Consider the following 26,235-nt stretch of genomic DNA (forward strand, 5'->3'; position numbering starts at 1 on the left):
ATAGTAAGTTTCTATCATGAAATTACTCTGAGGTCGACTTACAATATTCACAACTTTGTACATACAAAAGAATAAATTGCTATCGCTATCTCAATTCACATTTGTACTCATAGTTTAATATTCCAGTTTTAATACATAAACTCTAAGGATGGACAAATACTACTTTTATTTAATGTCCATTGTTCTTATCTATCAATAGATGAGAAAAATGGACATTAAACGACAGCTACAGACAGGGTTCGCTCTGTATGGCGTCCATCTGCATTCACGTCCATGTAAAAGCTTTCTTCAGTCATGGTTTTTACTTTTCTGATGGAACAAAAAGTCCTGCATGCAAGATGTTTTCTTCCATTATAAAAGTAGACAAACATAACGGAAGAAATTATCTGTCATGTTTTTTTTACATTGTAGTCAATGGTAAAAGACCCAGATGGAGGGGCCTCATCCTATGATGGGTGACAGTAACAGACTGTAGTAACAGTAGTGTGAACATATCAAATGCTCTCAATGATCTGTTTCTTAAAATGAATCAGTGCTCACCAGCTCTTTTATAAGAAATCTTACCTTCTAAAAGAATGGTAATAGGGTTAGGTCTGAAACCTTCTCCGCCAGGGCACAAAGTATTATATTCAGCTGAAAACAAACACCGAGGTTCAGTATATAGTTAAGCTTTCAAATATCTTATACATTATTTTTAGCCTCTTCAAGGATCGCTATTATTTGACTAGGATATAGTTGCATACTAAATGTGTGCATACACCTACAATAGCTGTTAGGTGAAGCCTTATCTGACAATTGTTCCTCCCGTCTTCCCCATACTTGTGAATGTGTTGTCAGTGGGGGGAAGTGAATAAATCCCTGTAAGACAATTCTAGGATTCGTTTATGTTTATGTTCTCACAGAACAAAAAGATGAGTGCTGAAATACAAAATGGCCGATTCTTATATCTTCATCATTATATCTCAGAGGAAAGTTTGGAGGCACCCATACACATAATACAGTATGTACAGTATGTTGTAACCAAATAAACAGACCTGGCCAAGTGAAAGCTATATAGTAATCTATCTGTGAAAAACATATTCAGAGAGATTTACTAATGAACACGGACCAGAATTCTGCTATATCTGGTAACAAACAATTGGTGCACAAGACTTGCATCACATTGCTTTACATTGCCCTACAAGGGGGAGTGGATCAATTTCAGACAATCTGCACCAAAATAATGAACTGACTTAAGTGTCACTAAAGAAATAAGAATGAGATTAGTTCTTACAGCTGTTAACCGGTGGACATATCTCACAAGGGTTTCCCCACGCCCTTCCAAGAGAGCAGCAGCATGATGACCTGCTCACACCAACACCAATCTCTGTACTGCAGGAGATGGTTCCATCGCCACGAGGTCCATGGTTTAGATAACAATTGCCCACTCTTGTATCTGAGGAGAAACAGAGATGATCTATTGTGCAATGAATGAAGGAATAAAGAGCTGACTGTGTCTGAATGCTGCACTGTTTCTGAATTATTGCCTCCTTTCTGCAGCTAATATTTGGCATCTATACTTTTTCAGGATTAGGAGAACATTTTATTAGACACCATAGTGAATGAATAGGTGTGATTGTCTGCAAGTTCCACTTACTGTATGACTTTTGGGCTTGCAGGCTAACCGTAATGCTTGAAAGTAGGAGTATAAATAATATTACTGTACTAAAGTATTTGTCATAGTTTGGTTTTACTCCAGGTCAACTTCTGAACAATGTTCTAATTAAATCTGAAGCTTTCAAAGGAAGCCAAATGCTCAGCGTCTGCCTCCCTGCAGACTTAAAGCGCTTAGCCTAAAAATTATGGCATCTGGACAGGTCAAGAGATCAGTCATTAAGAGCGAATACTTCCAAAAACAGAGCTGGCAAACCAGAAAGACTGAATTTAGGAAGACAAACAAATTGGCTACAATACGATTCCTCAAGTGTTGGAAAGTTTTTGTACGTCGTGGCATTGCAGAATGACTAGTTAAACAAAAGCAGGTGTGCATATTTCCCTTTAATAGAAACACTTTTATTATATTTTCTACCAGTTTCACTAAATATGCCTAATACAAAACATACATTATATTTAGAAGCAGACATGGGCCTAAGGCTGAGGCTACACAGAATCCTGACATGTAACATTTTACAGTCACAACTATATGACTACAGTGTAAAGTTAAGCCTATCTTTAACAGATTATTAAGCTGACAACTGACAAATGCACCAGGTTTATTAAGAGTCTTCTTATATGTACATATATTTTGTATATGGTGTAAAATCCACAACTATTAATAAGTATGGTCCCATGTGTTTATGGAAGGCCTAACATATATATTATTATGTACACAGATCATCCTATACAATGCCAGTGTTACACATATCCACCAGCCTCATCATTGGAAAACGGGAGGTTAAACATGATACATTCTTGTAAACAAGGCTTAGGCCCGGTTCACATCTGCTTTTGGTATTCTGTCGGGGAGTCTGCTTGTGGACCCCCCTATGGAGTACCAAAAGCATTGACAAGCAGTGAGCTTATGAAAGCACGTGGATGCCATAGATTATAATGGGGTGTGTTTGTTTTCCACGCGATGTCTCCATGGAACATGCAGAGAGAAAAGTACTTCATGAACTACTTTCCTCTCCGCATGACTCATGCGGACACCACGCAGAAAACACACAGACCCCATTATATCTAGATAGATAAAGAAAAAATAGTTCTGCTCACCTCTGGTATATATGATAGACGATGATAATCTTTGGGGTGCACGGCATGCACTTTACTCCTAAAGTGCCATTAATTTCAGAAAAATAGAAAAAAGTTCCACCGGCAACTCTCCGTCTTACAATAAAATATAACTTTTAATAGTGATCATAAAATGACAAAAAAATGATACATGATTGAATGAAAAAAATGGAAAATAAAAAAAAAAACCTAAAAAAACTCCAACACGTTTTTTTTTTTCTTTTTCATTTTTTTCATTCAATCGTGTCATTTTTTTGTCATTTTATGATCACTATTAAAAGTTATATTTTATTGTAAGATGGAGAGTTGCCGGTGGAACTTTTTCTATTTTTCCCATTATAGTCTATGAGGTCCGTGTGTTTTCATAAGCTCACCGCTTGTCAATGCGTTCGGTATTCCATTCAGGGGGTCTCCAAGCAGACTCCCCCCAAACGGAATACCGAATGCAAATGTGAACCAAGCCCCACATTGCAGAAACGCTTTATTTTTTGTTGCAGATTTTGCTACATTTTTTTGAGCCAAAGCCAGTAGTGGCTTGAAAAACAAATAAAAAAATATATAGGAAACTCTCAGACTTTCATTTCTGTTAAATACCCTCCTGACTTTGGCTCAAGAAACTGCATCAAAATCTGCTCCAAAAAACGCTGCGTCTCTGCAACTTTGGACCACAGCCTTAAATATTTTTTTGCTGCAAATCTTGTGGAGGGTTTTTGAGCCAAAGCTAGAAATGGATTTAACAGAATGGAGAAGTGTAAATTAATCTTTTATATTTCCTACTCCTTTTGAAGTCACTCAAAAAACTGAATCAAAATTGGCAATAAAAAAACACAAAAACATAGCTTTTCTGCAATTTGTCGCCTTCATGCGTTTTGATGCCCAAGGCTATGTTTCCCCTATAAGCATTTTGCTTTTATAAATGATTTTCTACTTGACAATTGCTTCCATTAAAAGAGATGGAAACCCTGTGAGTAAGCTTTATAGGCATCATGGTATTTGGAATTTTAAGTACTTTTCATCTTACCTACACAGCCCACACCAGTGGGGTTAAGCTGAAAGTCAGGTGGACAGTTACATTCATATCTCCCAGGAGTATTAACACAGAAGCCATTAACACAGTTGATTGGATCTGCACATTCATCCACATCTGCAGAAAACAATGATAGATATTGTTAGAATAATGAATATACAGTAACATATAAATTCTATAATATATTTTTGGTCGCTGCCAAATTATAAATTCCCATTGTCCTCTGAATTGGCACATGCAATGGTTTCCGCAAGGATTAAATAAAACAAGTGCCTTTAATGTTTTCCCTCCACCCTGTCAGGAAATATATTGTTTTTGTCCTGTATCTTTAGTATCTGGTGTCTTTCTGGCTGATTTGTTGATAGTCGTCTTACTTATAGTTTATTGGCTGCAGTCCTCACCAGCAATATAAGCCAGGTGTTAAGTAGAGCAAAGCCTGGATACTGTGTGTCCAACCAATCTGTAGCTTCATATTCCTGAAGATATGCATATAGACCCTGCAATTCAGTAGTTCCAAGTTACTAAGGTTGAGGATTATGTGTCAGTGATCCTGTGCCCAGCTCAAGTTTTGTGTTCCATGGCTTTGCGTTCCTTAACCTCCTTATTTACACATCTGTGTCTGTTAAGACCTGTGTTTCAGACACTCTATTTTCCTGTGTATCTATGTTTTTGATGCTCTACAGTAGGCCCTAAGGTCCAATAACACCAAGAATCAAGAATGCTCTAATTTTAAGGAATTTTGGCGATCTGGTGATCATTTCTGTGGTCTTGATTCAGACTTCCATGTCATCCATGTCATTGTCATGAAAAGCAAGGCCTGGTTCACATCTGCATTTGGTAATCCATTTGGGGAGTCCACATGGGGACCCCCCCGAATGGACTACTGAATCCATTGACAAGCAGAGAGCAGTGAAAGCACATGGACCCCATAGACTATAATGGGGTCTGTGTGCTTTCTGTGAGGTCTCCGCACTAGTCATGTGGACAGGAAAGTAGATCATGATGTACTTTTCTGTCCACATGTTCCATGCGGGTACCGAGCAGAACGCACACAAACCCCATTATAGTCTATGGGGTCTGTGTGCTTTCATAAGCTCACCACTTGCCAATGCATACGTTAGTCCGTTCAGGGGATCCCCATGTAGACTCCCCGAACCGATTACCGAACACAGATATGAACCAGGCCTTAGTTATAAACATATCTTTCAATAGTATCTACATCAAGCCACTATACGATCTTGCCCAACTATCATTGTAGCCCACAAAGTTATAGAATCCATACAGCATTATTGTAGAGTCTGAAGGTTAAAGATAGAGATGAGCGAGTAGTACTCGATCGAGAAGGTGTTCGATCGAATACTACGGTATTCGAAATACTCGTACTCGATCGAATACCACTCGCTGTTCGAATGTAAAAGTTCGATGCAGAACCAGCATTGATTGGCCGTATGCTATACAGTCGGTCAATCAATGCTGGTTCTTCTCCTACCTTTAGAAGTCTTCTCCATGCAGCTTCCCCGCAGCGTCTTCCGGCTCTTCATCCACTCTGCCAGGCATCTGGCCTGGGCAGAGCCGACTGCGCATGTCCGCTTGTAGTGTAGGCATGCTCAGTCGGCTCTGCCCAGGCCCGATGCCTGGCAGAGTGAATGAAGAGCCGGAAGACGCTGCGGGGACCCTTCAAGGAGAAGACTGCACGGAGGATCCAGCCCGACCCTCACTCGTGAACTTGGTAAGTATAATTTGATCGAACATTGCCTACCCCTGAAACGAGCATTTTCCCCCCATAGGCTATAATAGGGTTCAATATTCGATTCGAGTAGTCGAATATTGAGGGGCTGCTCTAAACGAATATTGAACCTCGAACATTTTACTGTTCGCTCATCTCTAGTTAAAGATAACATTGACCATCTATACGGGGGTTATACCGTTCTTCATGTTTCAACATCAGTATTAAGAATTAAAGGGGCTCTATCACTTTGAAAAGTAATTTTTAACTAATCACATTCTTGCATAGCCTTTAGAAATGCTATTTCACACTTACCTTTAGTATGTAGTTTGCCTCAGTGGTTTCTGAATAAGTCTGTTTTTATTTATATGCTAATGAGCTTCCAGCCAGCACAGGAAGTTCCCAGCAGCACTCGTCTCTGCTATTATCTCCTATGTGTGTGTGCAAACAGGAAGCTGAGTCATCATCATCAGCAGCCTGTGCTGTATACTCCCATAGGAAACAATAGAAAAGGGGGTGCATGATGCATTGTGCACCAGTCTAATTAGCATATGAATAAAAATGGACTTATTCAGAAACTACTGAGACGATTTACATACTAAAGGTAGGTGTGGAATAGACTTTCTAAAGGCTATGCAAGGATGTGATTAATTAAAAATGACTTTTCCCAATGACAGAGTCCCTTTAAGTAGGAATCCTCTTAAGGGCATAGGACAGAAAAGAGGAATCTGTTGGTTCTCGTGTTTGTTTGACATTCAGGTAAGGTGCCTAGCTGTCTGATCATTGTGTATGATACTGCTTATATTTCATAGTTTTTACTTTTACGTACCTTGATTTAACTAGACGAACCGAGAAGAAGAATTAAAGGCATTGTCCAGCCATAAAAAACTATACGGTACTTAAGGTATATTAGTAAATGCTGTTTATTTTGTTCTTCACTGCTTTACAACTTTTTGTCTGACCAGACAAACCCTTTAGTAATGAACAAATTAACAAATATTACAATATACCTGCGTTATTTATTCTAATCTGGTACTAAGGGCAGAGAAATAACATAAAGACATAATAATTATGCGCAGGCCTCAGTATATAACTAATAGATTTGTCTCAACAGGATTCAGTCCATTTTATTAATAACATCATCCTACAAAATGAACCATTTCTTACGGTACATACCTGTGCAATTTCCTCCGGAACGGTCCAATTCATAACCATCATCACAAACACATTGGAACATTCCTGGGAGATTTCGACAGGTCCCAAACACACAAATATTCTCGAAATAGCACTCATTAATATCTAAAAGTAGCAATATAAAATAAAGAAACTTGTGTTACTGCAATTGTGTAAAATTCAAGTTTTTAAGCACTGCCCTTTATGTACCCTCTCACACACAAAACTGCATTGTGCTAAAAAAGATGTGAGCAAATAATAATTTGGAAAATTACTTTAGAGATCAAACGTACTTTGTTGTTCTTTTGCAAATATCTAAATGATTGTAGTCAACCGGAAAGTATCAGATATTGTATTACTCTACCTACTGCTCCCAGGTTGATGTCCTTCCAAGTCTTTCATATAACTTCTATTTAAACAAGGTCAATCCAAATGTTAAGTAGCTGGAATAAAAAAAAGTCATGGACTTACCTTGGCAGGATTTGCTGTCGGGAGCTGGAGTGAAGCCCATCTCACATTCACATCGAAATGAGCTGGGGATATTCAAGCATTGTCCATTCTCACACAGATTAACATTTTCCGCACACTCATCAACATCTGTACGTGACAAGAAAATACGGTGACCTGTTACATTCCACCCTCAAATATTGTGTAATAATAAAGGACATTTTTCTTTCAGCTTTCAACAGGAAGATTAAGGCAAATGGCCAGTGACTAGACACCATGACCTGAAACACAACACCTCTTGCTGTACATCTGTATAGTAAATCTGATCCTCAACAACAATTTCTTTTTGGCAGCCGGTTTGGCTCTGGTTTTACATAAAGGAAGCTAGTGTGACAGCTAATCCCATCATTTAAAGTAATGATTCTGTTGATAGATATCAGGTAAAGTTTTCTTTTATACTTTTTAATGAAAGTGATAAATCTTTTTGATCTACAGAGTAAACAGAGTAGACATTGATGCACTAGTGTGAAGTTCTTGGGGGTCTAAATCATCGATTATTAGATGACAACCAACTGTATGAAAAGGTTATTTGGCCAATGTTTGCCTCTGTTATTCAGGTTCCGTAATGGGACTGTTTCTACATTGTTAGACTAAACACCAAACTGGGGAAGGCAACACATCTTACAGCATAGGGCACCCCAAATAAAAGGTTGGCTTTGACAACTACTCGTTATGAACTGTACATCCAAATTATGCCCACATATACAAACCCTATTTATTGCCTAAAGGTGCCCATATTCCATTTAATGATATAAACTGACAACCATTCCTTCCAAGCCCTCCCAACACTCATACCTATGCATTCTAAAATTGACAGAGCATGCATGCGTTCTAAATTGGGAGAAGAGAGTACACCACTGCCAGATATCTATTGGATTACAGTTAGGGTACCCCTATAAACATCACAGTTGTGTAAAAATTGTTGTTATAAAAATTTGTTGTAAAAATTGGTGGGTTTGGCTGAAGTTAAACTCATTTACATGGGCATCCTTTAGACTTATATAATGTATTCAAAATATTAAAGGGATTTTCTGAGAGTTAACTATTAATGCCCTATACTTAGGAGAGGTCATCAATATCTGATTGGTGGAGGTCCGACACTCAGGACACCCACAGATCAACTGTTTAAACTTCAAAATTCAAGTAAACACTGGGACCTATCAACTGAATTGTACAGCTTGTACAAATTGCGTACAAATTGTGTTGTACATTACATAGGGTCTCTGCTTGGTATTGAAGCTCAACTACATTCACTTGAATGGCACTCAGCTGCTGCTGTACTATGAGACCAATGAATGTGATATCATCATCACAGGGAAAAGGCTGCAGCCCTGCAAGTGTTACAGACTCTTCAGCTGATCTAAGGAAAGGCTATCTTTATGTTTGTCTTATACTTCTCAGGAAGTGACATTACATCTGTTCATGGGAAGAAGTGAAACTTAATATCATAGTCCTGATGACCCTTAAATGGGTTTTATGGGCAATTTTTTTTTTTTTTAAAAAGGTCTGTTGTTGCTGCTAATGGGTTAAAAAATGCCCCCACATACCTTATCAATTCTCAGAGAGCTCTTTGCATCCTCTGCATTTGTTTACATCCCTAATTTCTTCTTCTGTGTTTCCTACAAGTTCCATGATGCCTCGCTTCTCCCTCTCTCACTAAATGACCCCCTCCCTTTTTCACACACTTACCCCTCCCTGTTTCCTTAGCTAGCCCACCCACTAAACCCTCAGCAGCCATCATTAGTGTCCTAGATCTCCATATTACACCTCTCTCTCACACTCACTGTCCCCCTCAATTTCAAAACACTCCCCCTCCCATTTTCCCTAGCTAACCTGCCCACTTCACCACCTGCAGCCATTTTTGTGATGTCACCAGGCAGGTTGTGCATGCGCAATAGCCCACAATGTCTTGGTAAGTCTATTGTGCATGCTAGAATTAAAGATTTACTGGTTGCGTGTCGCTGATGATGCCACCACAGGAAGAGGCAGGAAGGAAGGTAAGTATGATGGGGAGCAGTGTAGTGAGGGGAAGAGATGGGAAGGGAGGGGGGAGGAGAGAGAGGGGGGATGTAGTATGTTACCCCCAGATACTATGAAGATGTGCCTGGGGCAGTCATGTGAGTGTCCAAGCGATAATGGTAAATATGAAGTTTAGCTTATGAAAGTAGTTTAGAAAGTAAATGAGGGTGCGGGGAGGGGGGTGTTTAGTTTAATGTTAAAATGTTTTTTCATCCTAGACGACCCCTTTATGTTTTACTGAATTTTGCTTTTGATTTGGACAGGATTCTCCAGGCACTATTCAAATGCCTGGATTGTAATCCACTTGGATTAACATTTATCAGGTAGTGTTTCACTCTATTAGACAAACCAAAAAGTACTGTATATAATACCATCATTTTCTATGGAAAAGTTCTATTAGTATTGTAAGATTGATTGCCATATGTTAAGAAAAAAATACAACACTAAGAAATAACTATTAATTTTACCTGAACACGAAAATCCATCTCCAGTGTACCCTTCAATGCAGGAGCACCTGTACGATCCAGGGGTGTTTAGACAATTGGCAGAAATGCTGCAGCTGTGAGTTCCATTGGCACATTCGTCAAGGTCTACATACAAGCATAGAGATTTGTTGGACCATGCAGAACTCCATGTATAATTTCCCATTATTATTTTATTATATCTTGAGTTTCTGGCACCAAATCAGACTTAATGCAGTATGTTCAATGTACACATATAATTATAAAATGGCGTGTGAGAAAACTAATGTTCCTGTGGAGCTATATGCACAGTGGGTGGAAATAGAATTGATCATTTGAAGACTTTCTGCATTGCCAATATATGATACATTTGGTAATCATGCCTACCGTGACATGTTATCCCATTGCCAATCCAGCCTTCTTTGCAAGAACATTTAAAGCTTCCTGGTACATTTAGACATGTAGCGTGTAGATCACAATTGTGAGCGCCAATCTCACACTCATCCACATCTGAAAAAGTATTTAGAACAAAGCAATATGAGTTTGTCAAAGGTAGCAATTAGAGTTCTAAGATTTTATGGATGGGTTAGGTTCATGACACAAAGTCATGGTGCTAAAGCTGTCCTGATTTAATATTATGTCTATAGGGAATCTTTATACTGTGAAAATCATAAAGACAAATGTCTATCATACCAATACTCAGATGTTAAAAGGGAGACCATCTTGTACAGAAGATCATCAAAAAAGCAATGATTATATTTCCTATAATTCCCTGTATAGTATATGCAGAGGATGAAAAAACGGTGTAATAAAATCTAGGAAAAAATTCCCTGCAAAAAGTATATGCATAAGCCATGAATAAGCTGGAGAACCATTTTCCGTACATGTTTGATGTTTTTTCCAAATGTACTGTTTGGAAAGGTTTCATTTAATTACTAAACTACTCCTTGTACTACCATAATGTTTTTTCTCAGGCAATGACTAAAATATGTTGTAGACATGGTGAGAAGAGTCAGGTGAGTCTGCATACAATGAATATTATATACTACACACAGAGTTGGACTCAGCTACATTTATTTGCATTACCATTAACTCAGAGCGCTAATGTACATGTGATCTCTAGTAAAATGCATTAAGCCCCTTAAAAGGAACATGTCACATGGGAAATGCAGTCTAATCTGCAAGCAACATGTTACAGAGAGGAGAAGTGCTCAGCAGATGGATATATACCGTAGTTTTATATGAAAATATTCAGTATAAATGGAAATTTATACATAGAAATCTGCAGGGTTTTTTGCTGAAAATTCTAAGGGGTGGTCATATCAGTGATTGAAAGCTGTCATTGTATGCACAGTCATACAGGGAAACTCCTTTAATTCTTAGCAGAGTAAACAGCATTTTTCCCGTGATAGGTTTCCTTTAAAGTTTTGAACAACTTTTCATAAATGAATAGTACAGATGAATATATGAAACTTTGTAATATATCTTATTAAGGAGATCTATTTCCTTCACCACTTATTAACCTTTTATCCTGCTTCTTATCTCCAGCCTGACTGCTTGTTTACATCAAATTTGTCTCTGTATTCAGCCTCACACACAGCGCTCTATGGAGATGGCAGGGGTGTAGTAGGAAGTAGTTTAATTGATTTATTGCCTCTTTCTGTGCACTAGTAGCCTCTTATCTACAAACCTAACAGCATTATGAGAGTACAGAGTAGCTGAGTATAACAGTCACAATTACATGAATGTTGTTTCTATCTGAACTCCCTTCTTCATAGACTAATATGTACAATGTAACTCTGCCTGAATAGGATATATTACAAAGCTTCGTATATTAACCTCACCATTTATGAAAAGTTGTTTATAATTGGAGGTATATTTTAAGTCCAGTTATATAAAACCCTTATTTTCTTAAAAAGGTTTGGCTAAAATTAGAAATAGTGGCTTTTTGTATTTTTATTTTTTTTTACTTGTAACAGACCTACTTTTTACAAAAAAAAAATCATTATTTTTTTGCATATTTTCTATTATCATGCGAGCTGTATAGAGTCACGGTCAGGAATGTCATTGTTATTTGGGGAGAACAAGTTAATGCCAACTGCATTGTGCTGCTTGATGCCTAAACAAAGCCTGATAGCAAAATTGTATACTATACACATACACAAGTATCTGCATTTAGATTTTCTGCGACTCATTGATCCCTATGGAGATGTGCCGCCTAGTCTCCCTCTTCCTACTGAGAATATGTCCATGCTCAGCTGAGTCAGGAATGTATATATATGGGGTCAGGAGAGAAAGCTGACCATAACTACTTGAGATGTGGCCAGCGTTGGTCTATCGCTAGCATTCATCACAGCTATGATAAAGAACAAACACTGTGGATTTTTGTATACAGATAATGCATAAAGTGTTATGTCTAACCAATATGGCTGACCTTGAGGAGAATTTAGAAAAATAATAAACTGATCTTTCGGATCTTCTGAATTAAACTAAAAGTAAGTAGACCTTTCCAAGTCCATTTTTTAGCTTTTGTTAATAAGTGGTGCTTGACTGATTTCAGCATAGATGGTATTTATTCTCTAGCCCCCACCACTCCTGAGCAATCAATGCAGTTAGTTTTGGTTGTCTGATGTGCTATTTAGGCTCAGTTATCAGACGGGCAGTGTCAGTTAGTAGCAGGCAAGGGGGTGTGTCCAATCAGAGATGGACAATATCAGAGCTTAAAATCAATTTTCTTACCTTCTCTTACCTTCTCCTGCCTAACACTGCCCACCTGACAATACTGAATAGCATATGAGGCATCAAAATTACCAGCATTTGTTGCTCAGGAAAGGTGGGGGCTGGAGAAACAAATTCCAACAGTCTTGGAATCAGTGGAGCAGCATTTTTATATGATACACAGAACTGAGGTTGGTGAAGGAGGTGAAAATTCCTCTTTCAATATATAAGACATCAATATATAAGACATTCACTTAACCTAAGTTAGGTTATTTCTCAAACTAATTTTGACTTTTAGCTTGTGAATTTGCCCATAGTCATGCAAACCAGTAAGCAGTTAATGCCACCACCATGCACATGCAAGCTACATATATCACATACAAGCTTCTTCCCTATGTGCTCATGGCATGCAACCCCATGCAAGTAAGAAAAAAATGAGCAAAACACGAAGGTCAGGTTAGAAAGATTTTATTAGGGCAGATGGAAAACAGAATATGGCAAAGACAAAAGGTATGTCCAAATAGGTGTGTGGTGCTAACACGTGGAGTTTACACCAAGCAGTTCATTCATGGTATACCTGTACATCCAGTTGTTCCCTTTTTCACTGAATACCCCACCTGACAGTGACATACAAAGGATCCTTTGGTGTTCTCACATTCACCAAACATGCAGATGTTGGAATTGATGTCACATTCATTAACATCTGTGAATGAAAAGAAAGTTGATTATATAAAATGTCAATACATTTCTCATTTCTACTATCAGCTTTGTGTAGGTGAATGACCTATAAAGATGTAATGCTGCGAGAATATAATGTATTTGGTTATACTGCACCTTATTTGACTTCGATCAATACTATGCAGGACATCATTGTTACATGGAAATGCGAGTATCTATCTATCTATTACAATAGTACATGTCTACTGTTGGCTCGATTTTCCCTGACAGCACCTTTTCCACCATGGTGACATCAGACATGTCTGGCAACAACAAATCTCCTTTTGGGCTTATTCACATGACATGGACATCCCCTCTTTCCCTTGCTGTTGGGGTTCCTCAGGGCTCGGTCCTAGGCCCCCTCCTCTTTTCTCTCTACACAGCCCCCATTGGACAAACCATTGCCAGATTTGGCTTCAGGTACCATCTTTATGCTGATGACACCCAATTATACACATCTTCCCGTGACATCACCCCTGCACTCATACAGAACACCAGTGACTGTCTCTCTGCTGTCTCAAATATCATGTCCTCACTCTATCTGAAACTAAATCTCTCCAAGACTGAACTACTTCTGTTTCCACCATCTAATAGATCTGTCCCTGATATATCCATTGCAGTCTCAGGCCTTACTATAACTCCTAGGCAGCAGGCCCGCTGCCTCGGGGTCATGTTTGACGTAGACCTTTCCTTCACCCCTCATGTTGAATCACTCGCACGTTCATGTCACCTCCACCTCAAAAACATCTCCAGAATACGCCCTTTCCTTATCAGAGATACACTAAAGACTTATTGTCTCTCTGATTCATTCTCGCCTTGACTACTGTAACTCCTTACAAATCGGTCTTCCCCTCACTAAGTTCTCCCCTCTACAATCTATTCTGAATGCAGCGTCCAGGCTCATCTATCAGGCTAGACACTACAGCGATGCCTCTGGTCTGTGCCAGTCATTACATTGGCTGCCTATTCAATATAGAATAAAATATAAAGTTATCACTCTCATCCACAAGGCTCTCCATAATGCCGCACCTCCCTACATTTCCTCCCTCATCTCTGTCTACCGCCCAACCCGTGCTCTCCGTTCACTCAATGACCTAACACTTACATCCTCTATTATCAGAACCTCCCACGCTCGTATACAAGACTTCTCCCGAGTTGCACCACTTCTCTGGAATGCTCTACCCCGGACAATCAGATTAACTCCCAACTTCTACAGTTTCAAACGCAAACTAAAGACGCATCTTTTCAGACAGGCCTATCACAATGTCTAACGTAAACCCTTAACCCTCCTCTGTCCCTGCTCCCACATTTCCCCACATGATATGATGTCATCTCAGGATAACTTTATAGGTCCAAGCTCCATCCACATGTTAAAGGACACGACTGTTGACAGCTCATAAAGTCTTATGTTTGTGTAATGACAGTCACCTCTATTACAAAAGTGTCTGTCCTCTGCATAAGCAATATCACCCCTGCTACCTCTTGTGTCACCCCCTCTACCTCATAGATTGTAAGCTCTTGCGAGCAGGGCCCTCAGTCCCATTGTGTGAAATGACTTTCTTTGTAATGTATCTTTCTGTCTGTATTTGAACCCTACAAATTGTACAGCGCTGCGGAATATGTTGGCGCTATAGAAATAAAATTTATTATTATTATTCAATGGACATTCATTTTGACAACAATCATTATGAGAACACATTGAATTCAATACATCTGTTTATATGTTGTGATTTTTTGAAGCTATGTTTTTCACAGCCGCTAAGAAAACCTGCCACCTTTGTGTTTTTCATGGCCACCAGGACCCAATAGGAATCAAAGAATTTGTTTTTCACTGATATAAAACAGATAGATGGGTTGGTTCAAAAAAGAAAAGACCAACCAAATGCATCTGTATTTTTTACTGACAGTTAAAAACTGCAAAACAGATGACACTGGATCACCAATCAGCGGCCTCAGCAGTCTAAGGAAAGGACCTGCTATGTCATAGGGGCCTCAGCGGTCATGTGCAGAGGGGACTTCGGCAGAAGAAAACACCAGAGCAGTAGTACCAGACTGCACTTGAGCATCCGGGGACAGGTATGGTTTATTTTATTTTTTTTACCTCCCTTGAACAACCCCATAAAAGCTAAGGCCCCACAAAGCAGGCCATAGCAAAAAAGCGCTTCCATTGTACGCCTACAGGGAAACCACCAGCTTCCGTAGGTGTAATTGACATGCTATGATTTCCAAAACTGCAATGGTTTTGGAAGTTGCAGCCTGTCTACAGCATGTATTTTTCCACAGTGTGTGATGGTATTTCCAAGAATCCCATCCACTTTGCAGGGACCGTAAAATGCTGCGGTGAAAACACAGCACTTACACTACATGTAGCCCCGGCCTAAGTGTGAGTTTTCTAGCAATCTCCTCCCCTCTCCATAGACTAACACTGAATGTAAAACATAACTTCATAAATGGAGATGGAAACATATTTCTTAAGTAAGATATATTACTTATAAGGTAAAGTTTTTTTATATTCACCTGCACTATTCTTTTTTTAACCTTGTTTTATAATTGGTACTCTTTTTTTTCTATAAATCAAATATAACTTTAAAGGGGTTTTCCAGTTATGTTATCAAAATGTGGTGTAAATAGGCTGAAAACAGGGTTTTTTTTTGTTTTTTTTGTTTTTTTTTTTAAAAAAGCTGCTGCTTCATTGGTACCCAGGAAGCCACTAAGCTCCTCATTCTTCCTGCTTCTATCCGAATTAAGCAGAAAATGGCTGGAAAAGCCCACTCCAACAATCATTGGTCACAGTGGTGACCCATCTAAGCCACGGAAGGGAAGAGAATATATGCCTCTTCCCTTTTTAAACTCACCTGTGGCCACTAACACCAATTTCTATATAACCCTTTAAGAAAGCTGTCTTATGCCAATCCCAGACAATGTGTACATTTTCAAGGAGGATTTACCATTGCTCTAAAGTAGTGGTTCTTAACCAGGATTCGATCGAACCCTAGGCCCTATGCACGGTTCATTTTGTGTACCAGTAAAAAAATCATATACCTATGTCTTGAATTTGGAAAAAAAATCATATTTGATTTATCACTAAAGAAGGGTTCGGTGAATGTGCATATGAAACTGGTGTGTTCGGTACCTCAAACAAGGTTAAGAACCACTGGTCTAAAGTATACATAAGCATAAAGCACAGGAAGTGTTTATCTTTAGCGTAGCATAACTAATGGTTAACTGCGGATGGAATATCCAGTGGAGTGCCAAGGCAGTATATTCTCTTCATTTGGAACAGCGCTGAGAAAATTCTCTGCAATAGTTAAAGCTGGCTGGTTAGCGTGGGTGTTGATCTTATTATAAGGGGTTAAGTGCATTCAGGGCTTCTCATAAATCCATGACATCACCAGCATCTGGATTACTGTAAGTCAAGTGAAGAATAGGATAAACACTAGGCCACGGAGGTGACAAGACGTTTTCCAAGGAAAAGACTGAAAGGAAAAGATCCAATGTCCAAGCCGCCAGGGGATTTCTATACCTGTACACTTTCCAGTACATCATGCACTTGCACAAGGGATAATTTATACCATCCCTTCCTTAGTACAAAGATGGGCCACTTAAAAATTGTCTAAGGATTTTAGTATACATCATCGAGACCACTGAAAGGGCAGCAAGTCAACCCTCACATATGGCAATTATGGGGAAGTCAAGTGACGACAGTCATAATAAACTAATAGGACGTGACTAATAGCCACAGAGCACAACAGTCGTTTTCAATTACTAGTCAACTTTGCTCTAGTAACATCTACAAGTAACATAATGTCGCACTTGGGTCTGTCACAAGTATACAGACATTCTTCAAAGCTCTTTTTCAATTAAATAATAATAAATTTAACAGCACATTGAATTCTGAGAAATATAAAAGGATGAATAAAGCAAAATAAAGCAAAGAGAACTGCAATTTGTTTTTTTTTAATAGACATTATTGATAACAATTTCTTAGACTATTTTTTGCTAGATTAACGTTGGAAGGATCTGGGACTTGGACCTCATTGTCTCATGAAGGAAGATGGCCACCTATACTCATAACACTCTCAACTCAATTCTACACTCCCTATATATACCTGCGAATAGGCGCATGAATGCTGCGGCCTGTAGAAGACGTTTATTAGGACTCCCTAGATAAAATACTGATGTAAGATGAGAGGAGCGAGGAGACCTTAAAAGAAACAGCCTATAAGGATGATTTAAAGGGTTTGCCCCGTTTCAGCAAATATATGTTATTGTTTACAGTTTTATAGATCTCTCCTTGCCTTAACTATTCGTTTACTTCCAGTGGATAAAAAAATAGTCTATGGTCATGTGATTAACAGTCCATGGTCATGTGACACGCAGGTGCACGGCTTATTACAAGACATATGTCTGACTGCTGAGCTGTGACTGTAGTGAGTTGTGCACCTGGGTTGTCTCATTCATGACCATGAACTGTACATCGCATGACCATGGACTGTACATCACATGACCATGGACTGTACATCACATGACCATGGACTGTACATCACAGGACAATGGACTGTACATCACATGACAATGGATTGACAGCAAGAAATGACAGGAAGCAGAGAAAACATTACGGATTGATACAGAAAGTATATTGGGAAATTATAGAACAGTTATTTGATGAAATTGAACAACTCCTTTCGCCTATAGGGTAAATGTTGAGGCAGGGAATCAAAGGTTTCTTTTTAATAAGTAGGCAACCAGCCTAGATAGGGGAATGCCCCAAGGAACAAACCAAAAGAACGAACCTGGGATTATAGGAGAGGATGGTGGAGGCCCCAATTCATGTGCCCAGTGTGCCCTCCTTATAAACCCGTAGTATGCCGTAAACATGCAGATACTATGCAACAAAGCTTATTCTCCCTATTTACCAATGCATATATCTTTAAAATATTGTTTGTTGAATATTTGTGAGTTTTTATTGTTCACTGAAATATAAGTGGGGACTATTAACTACTTACACATCCTACAATACTGTGAAGAGAGGACTTATATCCATTTCACTCCATAGAAACTCTATTTGTTAAGAAACTAATATCAGTATACCATACTCTGTGATATTAATATTAGACAGATACACAGAGGAAATAAAGGAAAATGTATTTTCACTGAGGCCATTTACTTAAAAAAACAACAAAACAGTATAACCTTGTCTTGTTTTAGTGTTGCAGGACATAAGAGTAAATTTATGGTACCTTAAAAGTTAGGAGGAGGGCAGTGCCTATCCCAGACTATTGTGTCATTTTAGGATAGAAAGATTTTTCGTCTTGTATTAGTAGCACTCATTTACCTATGCATGTCTTCATGTCAATGCTCGCCATAAATCCATCATAGCACAGACAGCGGTACTCTCCTGGAATATTGGTGCACTGTCCTCCATCACAAATTTCAGGGTTGTTTTCACATTCATCAATATCTAGAAAGCAGAAATTTATATGGTTGTTACATATAATATCAGATGTAATATGAAGTATGTGATATAGTGATATTATGTGTGACAGAGTTGTCAATGCTTTAAAATAATTTCCAAGACCTGTAGTTCTTAGTAAGTTACAGCGGGTATTGACTTGGGCACAAGAGCTCAGCTATAGGTAGTGCAGCGGTAGTAGTCGCTATCGGGCACTGGATCTTCTGCCACATAAAATATACCACTATTCTAAATAGCCCATTATAAGAAGGGGCCCCATAATAGATTTCACATTGGGGCCATGAAGCTCCAAGTTACACCTCTGCTTGGACAGCCTCATGGCATTGTGCTCCACCTCATGAAATAACCATGGAAGTCAATATTAGCTATAGTTCTAATTAATTCATAGTTATGGGCAATAAATCCATTAAAGACAATGGTTCTACTTTCATATTGTGACGTAATATGTATTGCAGGACAGGTCAAGTACTCCAAAGCAAGAGACAATCTTTGTAACTGTGCAATCTGATCCTGAGAAAATGCTTAAAGGTTGGGGTCCCATGTTGTGAAAACGCAGCGTTTTGGCCATGGCAGAAACGCCATGGCAAAAAAAATGCTACGTTTTACATTACCTGAAAAGTGAATTGGATTCTAGCTAATCCCATCCACATATTGTAGAAAAAAATATGCAGTGGAAAAGCTTGTGTTTTTGAAAATCGCAGCATGTCAATGATCCTTATGGAAATTCTGGAGTTTTCCAAATAGGTGTAATAGGAAAACTCTGCGTACATTCTACGTCATCAGCCTATGTCTTTTACGCAGCGTTTCTTTGGCTGCGACTCACTTCATGGGACCTTGGCCTAACTGGTTTTTCCAGATCACCTATCCTATAAGGCAGATCTGTTACTCACACGGTTCAGCTATTTGAAGTAGCGGTTGCGCTCTGTGTTTGGTTTTGTGTGAAGAGGACGCAGCACTCTTTCCAACACTTCTGCCTCTTCAAATGGTTGATAGGCGGGTGGCCAGAGTGTTGGACCCCCACCATTCTTCAAACAATTATCTATTCTAAATGATAGGTCATCAATTGTTAATCCCAAAAAGCTCCTTTTGAGGTTAAGGCTAAACAGGATGGGTCTACTGCAAACTGCCCGAAATTGGCTGCTTTTCACTGCTGCTTTCAGTCACAATTCCAAGGCAGCTTTGCATTGCAAAAGTAGAAAATCACCACCGACCTGCAGCAGTAATCGAAATGCAGAGTAAGACATTTTTTGTGTATTGCAGTGTGTGGATGGGATTTGTTTAAATCCCATCTGCTGCATTGTTACTGTACATTGCAATGGCTTAGCTAAGGGTGAGTCCACTGCAGCTAACCCCGTATGTCCCCAGCCTAAGAACCATTTGTATCAGGCATATTTGCACTATACGAATAACACTGTTTGAAATATATTTTATTTTGTGGCATCATCTGAACGAACATACCAATTTTATTCCAATTGTTAGATGTACATAGGGTTTAGCATCAAATATAATGTACAGCCATGAAATTTTACAGCAATGGGAAAATGATAGACTAATGTAAGTTCTGGTAATAAATGTGTCATTTGCATGCTAGTAATTGGTTCCTAGAAAGACTTACAATACCAGTCATCCTATATCCAGCTAATGTTTCAACCTTTTCCCAAGAAACATAGCCCTAAAATAATTGTGGTGGATTTGGCTTCGCCATTGTTATCAGGAAATGAGTAGGATGAGATCACTTCACATAAATCTCACTTAGCTGGATTTGTGCAGGGGAAATGATCGTTCCATAAAAAAAAAAATCTCAGTGATCTCTATAATTGCCTGGCAAAATATCTGATCCATGGTCTGATGAGTCAGAATACAACTATATGACTCACATTCTTTCTTACACATGGGGATAGCTACAAATCTCAGCTATTCACGTTTATCATGACTTACATCACATCCCCGTTGTATCTATATGAGTATATGTGTGTGCATGGAAGTCATTAAAGGTTCTTTAGTTACCTCCACAGGTTCTGGAATCCGGCAGTAAAGCATAGCCATCAAGACAACTACACTGATAACTTCCTTCTGAGTTTTCACAATGTGTATCACATCCACCATTCATTATCTTGCATTCATCAATATCTGAAACAAGAAGAATATTATGTATGAGACAAGCAGTGTCATCCATTATTTATAGCAGTTTATCAGTGTTATCTTAGTAATATATTTCTAAGCGCATTACTATGTAACTATATAGTAGGGAAAGATAATTGTAAAGAAAGCGGTGCGTTATAAATATATATATATATATATATATATATATATATATATATGTATACTGTGATATGCTGCAAACACAAATTTGCCTATGGTACAGATCACAATCTATTTGATAAAATGTATTATTATTATTATTATTATTATTATTATTATTATTATTATTATTATTATGCACATCTCTTCTGAACTTACCAATGCAGCCCAGGCGGTCTGGAGTGGATTGATACCCAGGGTTACAGGAACATTGATAGGTGCCAATCATGTTAACACACTTTCCATTTCTACACAGGTTTTCACTAAGTGAGCACTCATTGACATCTATAATAAACAGAAAAACAAATTATTAGAACTGTATATACAGGGTGTCTAGTATCATGTGCATTATCTATGGTATAGGATTTTTTACATTGACAATTCTGTTAGTCCTGCTGGTCTGTATAGTAATAAATGCATTTCACATGATATTGAAAAAACCATGTGCAGTATAGAGTAACTTAGAAATAACAGAAACTTCACATACAGAGTGTAAGCAACAGCTAGCGGTTGCCCCTAAGTCTCTGAAGGCCAGGTATGCACTCACCAACTAGACATCAAAAATCACGAGTGCTAAACATCCAAAACACAGATTTTATTCATAAAAAACATGTATCAAGGGACCATTGTTTTATGATATATTTTATTTCATCGAATGAATAAATGCTATGTTTTATACTTTTAGCACCCATACGTTTAGATGAACAACTTAGCGCACACTGAATCCCAATGTTAGTGTCAGATACTCTGCTAGTTTAGAGTTACACTTTTTTGCTGCCGCATATATTTAATGGGACATTACTGTTTTATAAGTAAACATCTCTTTCCTTTTAATCTATTAATAAACATTTCAGCATAAGATGTCATATGGAATATGCAAAGTATCTGAACATACCTACACAGGCATCTCCTGTTGGTGTAAGCTCATGTCCAGGGGGGCAGTTGCACAGAAAGCTGCCCTCTGTGTTGACACATTCTCCTCCCCTGCACAATAGAGGGTTGCGTTCACACTCATCTATGTCTAGAATTAAACAGTCAAGAGAGATTTGCATTAACATGATATAATAATTGTCTACAATTAAATTGGTTTATTGAAACTACAAATCATAAAATGCACAACTAGAGAGAGTACAGTGGGTAGAGAGGAGACATATAGAAATAGTACATGCCTAGGATTTGGAGTGGACTAGGCCAAACACCATATTAAAGGCTAAGTCACAGAACTATTCAGGTGACCCAATCTAGCTTCCTGTTCACCTATATCTGGTCAATAATGGGTATGCAGTTTTTATTTTTTTTTAGATTCAGCAGCCTCTCTGCCTGTGTATGCCTTTGTCTTTCCTTTATTCTTACTTGACCCCATCTCTCTCCACCCTCTTCCCTCTCCTCTCCATAGACTTCTATTATCAGCTGTAGTTCATCACTTCAGTAAGCTTTCAGTCTATCTTGGGAAAAGAGATTTCAGAGTGAATATTCACATTACAAAGTTTCTTAGGTTTGATTTTACAATTGATTTATGCAAAGTTTATTGAAAAGTCAGTCATCATTAAAGCCATTAACTTACCCATGCAATTCTTCATCATCATGAAGCCACTTTCAAAGCCTTCAAAGCAGTCACATTCAAAGCTTCCTGGTGTATTCACACAAGTGCCACTACCACATAGATCAGGGGAAATTCTGCATTCATCGATATCTGAGTATAGGTGATAAAATCAATATATTTAGTCAAAGAAACCAAGAAATCAAACCTCACTCACATCTATAATGAATAAGGAATATACATCTACCTGTGCAGTTCCTTTCTTCTGTATCCAGAGCAAATCCATTGTCACATTTACACTTAAAACTTCCAATTGTATTTCTACATTTTCCGTTGGTACATATTTTGGGGAATGCTTTACATTCATTAATATCTGGTAAGAGGCAAAGAATATAACTTAAACCATTTCCATCTATATCATTGTGTATCAGATAAATGTTTATATGAAACAAATACATTGGAAATATGAATTTATGTTTAATAATTAAATATTGATATTGATATTCCAGTTCTATTTATAACTTTTATTTGAGAAGTTTACCTTTATAGAAAGGTCTTCCTGATAAAACATCTCCCCTATTAGTAAATCCAGGACCTCTTGGACAGATAATATCATATTCGGCAGTACCAGGCTTTGGACACTCTTCACATTCACTGCCCCAGGCTTGTCCTACAGTACAACAGCAGGCATCTAGACGGAACCTGCCAGGAACTGGTTGAATACATTCATCTTCATCATATTTTAGGAAACACTGCTCCATACGTAGATCTGCAAAAGCGAAAGCCACTGTCAATTATGTCAATTATCAAAAGTCCAGACCAAAGCAATACTTTAATGCTTCAAAAACTAAAACATCTCTTATAATTTGCGATTCTCAGTCCAATGTACACAGCCATACATTGGATGGACAACTATTCATTTCAATGGCATACATGTAATTCTACATTGTATTGCTGGTTACAGCTTCCCCCTGCCTTTGTGACAAATGGTAAACTTTTTACTTACCCCGTAATGACCATAGTAATGCAGAACCAAATGCTTACCTAGACAAATTCTGCCTGTTCCATCCAGAGTTAGTCCATCAGGGCATTTACAAGAAAAGGATCCCATAGTATTTACACAAATCCCATTAGGACATACCCCAGGAAACACGTCGCACTCATTGACATCTGGAGGATCATACAAAACAGTAAACTGGATGAAATGCATTGAAATTCAAAATTTGAATAGCTTTTGTATGAGGAACAGTGGACAGTACTCAATAATATGTAGCACATAACTACAGATTAAAAAAAATACCAGTTTGCAGTCAACTTGATAGAAAAAAAAATTGCTATATGGTGAGTATAGAGTATCAGGCATGTTGGATTTCAATATACCCAATCCATTGTTCTCATGTGAGAGGTCCTTAGTAGAGATGAGCGAGTACTGTTCGGATCAGCCGATCCGAACAGCACGCTCCATAGAAATGAATGGATGCACAAGGTACTTCCGCTTTGACGTCGGCCGGCCGCTTAACCCCCCGCGTGCCGGCTACGTCCATTCATTTCTATGCGAGCGTGCTGTTCGGATCGGCTGATCCGAACAGTACTCGCTCATCTCTAGTCCTTAGCAGAAGCTTATTCCTCTCTTCCAATTGAAAACACATACACTCTTCACAAAGAGGTCTGCATCAGAATGTTTTTCCAATGAAAACCTCTGGTGGACTGGCCATGTGTGATGTCTGCGTGGCAGGATAGAGAGGAAATGCGGATAAAGTGCAGGGTTTGCAAGGAATAGGGGCACAACTCATAATGTGGCAATGTACACTAGAATTGCATAAAAATTGTGGTGCAAATTTATGTTGGAGAGTAAGCTTAATAGGTGTTAGGACTTGACAGTCCAAAGATTTATCAGATTTATCATGAAGTATCACCCACAAATGAATCTGGTGCACTTTAAGACTGTTCAGTCTTACACTACAGTTTTACACCGTTTAAAGGGACCCTATCATTTAAACTGAAATGTTTTCTGTCTATCACGTAGGAATAGCCTTAAGAAAGGCTATTCTTCTCCTAGACAATACTGTGTAAGCGGCCATTTTCTTGTGGCCGGCGGGCATGCACAGTTGGTTTTTGCCCTAGGCCCAAGGCCTAGAAGTTTGAAGCCAACCCCCGGAAGAAGACACGTCAAGATTCCATTCCTAAAGAAGATGGAGGCGGCGCTGGAAAGTTCTCTCACAGCATTGGGGACACCCGCAGTACTGTTTGAGGGCTGGAGCCTGCCCCCAGTTCTGTGAGAGAACTCATTTACATACCGGCGAAAAACGGGATTTTAACCGAATGGCGGCCCGGAGAAAACAACTAAAAGTAGGAGAAGAATAGCCTTTCTTAAGGCTATTCCTATGTGGTACCCAGAAAAAATTCATTTTAAATGATAGGATCCCTTTAAAGATTAGAGAGGGTTGTTAAACTTGTCCTACTGTGTAAGACCAGAACACCATGTGGCATAAATGCTGCAATTTAGCCGTGGAGGAAAAAACACAGTGTTTTACAGTTCCTGCATAATAGATGGGATTCTAGCAAAAAATACACGCAGCAGACATGCTGCAATTTCCAAAACCTTTGCGGTTTTGGAAATAACAGCATGTCAATTATACCTACGGAAACACTGGCTAGTTGAATTTTACAGGGCTTACAATAGTATCATAAGGTTGTGATGTGCCCATATTCAACATCCAAGTGCCGGTTATATGGATACGTCTCTCATCCCGGTGCCATGTGCCAGTAATGCTATGACATCCCTGATCTCATTAGTACACAACAGTGTTTTTTTGCTGCCAACTTAAAGAGCCATATGAAGGGAGCCTGAGGGATTTGTGGAGCTCACTAGCTAATATTAAGACTGAGCTGTAAAGCATCAAATAAGACATATTACTAGTAATATCAGCATAAAAAACAAGAAAAATACTCTCACCTTCACATGAAACTCCCATCACTCTTGCATACCCACGTGGACAGGATGGGTCTGTTATGAAATAAATTACATAATATTGATAATGTTAAGTATGCTTTATGTTCATGAACAAGTCTTCATGATAAACTCAAAATTCTCATTAAACATTAGCTTAGCAATGCTAAGGTTTTTCAGAGGAAAGATTGCACTTTAATAGAGATGAGCGAACAGTAAAATGTTCGAGGTTCAATATTCGTTTCAAGTAGCCCCTCAATATTCAACTACTCGAATCGAATATCGAACCCTATTATAGTCTATGGGGGGAAAATGCTCGTTTCAGGGGTAGGCAACATTCGATCAAATTATACTTACCAAGTCCACGAGTGAGGGTCGGGCTGAATCCTCCGAGAAGTCTTCCCCGTGCAGCGTCCCCGCGGTATCTTCTGGCTCTGAATTCACTCTGCCAGGCATTGGGCCTGGGCAGAGCCGACTGCGCATGCCCGCACTACAAGCGGACATGCGCAGTCGGTTCTGCCCAGGCCCGATGCCTGGCAGAGTGAATTCAGAGCCGGAAGATGCCGCGGGGAAGCTGCACGGAGAAGACTTCTAAAGGTAGGAGAAGAACCAGCGTTGATTGGCCGACTGTATAGCATTCGGCCAATCAATGCTGGTTCTGCATCGAACTTTTACATTCGAATAGCGAGTGGTACTCGATCGAGTACGAGTATTTTGATACCGTAGTATTCGATCAAATACCTACTCGATCGAGTACTACTCGCTCATCTCTACACTTTAACACAGAAAAGGTAAGTTCACTACACCACAGAACCACCCCTGCAACATCATATAAATAGTTTAGAAAATAGTTT

The 26,235-nt window shown here is 38.8% G+C and overlaps 1 protein-coding gene across 1 annotated transcript in view; it reads right to left on the minus strand.

Annotated features, from left to right (window-relative positions):
* The window catches only part of FBN2 (fibrillin 2), a 213,084-nt gene that overhangs the window by 68,350 nt on the left and 118,499 nt on the right, over window positions 1-26,235 (minus strand). The window contains exons 22-38 of the mRNA XM_075272282.1: window positions 25,388-25,438; window positions 23,476-23,601; window positions 22,973-23,200; window positions 22,679-22,804; window positions 22,456-22,584; window positions 21,787-21,912; window positions 21,051-21,176; window positions 20,598-20,720; window positions 18,453-18,578; window positions 12,978-13,103; window positions 10,070-10,192; window positions 9,689-9,811; window positions 7,167-7,292; window positions 6,699-6,821; window positions 3,791-3,913; window positions 1,274-1,435; window positions 565-633 (exon numbers count right to left, since the gene is read on the minus strand). Of these exons, the coding sequence (XP_075128383.1) occupies window positions 565-633; window positions 1,274-1,435; window positions 3,791-3,913; window positions 6,699-6,821; window positions 7,167-7,292; window positions 9,689-9,811; window positions 10,070-10,192; window positions 12,978-13,103; window positions 18,453-18,578; window positions 20,598-20,720; window positions 21,051-21,176; window positions 21,787-21,912; window positions 22,456-22,584; window positions 22,679-22,804; window positions 22,973-23,200; window positions 23,476-23,601; window positions 25,388-25,438 (2,136 nt within the window). The remainder of the gene's footprint in view (window positions 1-564; window positions 634-1,273; window positions 1,436-3,790; window positions 3,914-6,698; window positions 6,822-7,166; window positions 7,293-9,688; window positions 9,812-10,069; window positions 10,193-12,977; window positions 13,104-18,452; window positions 18,579-20,597; window positions 20,721-21,050; window positions 21,177-21,786; window positions 21,913-22,455; window positions 22,585-22,678; window positions 22,805-22,972; window positions 23,201-23,475; window positions 23,602-25,387; window positions 25,439-26,235) is intronic.

Source organism: Leptodactylus fuscus, chromosome 1 (genome assembly GCF_031893055.1).
Source record: "Leptodactylus fuscus isolate aLepFus1 chromosome 1, aLepFus1.hap2, whole genome shotgun sequence".
NCBI classification, from domain to species: Eukaryota; Metazoa; Chordata; class Amphibia; order Anura; family Leptodactylidae; genus Leptodactylus; species Leptodactylus fuscus.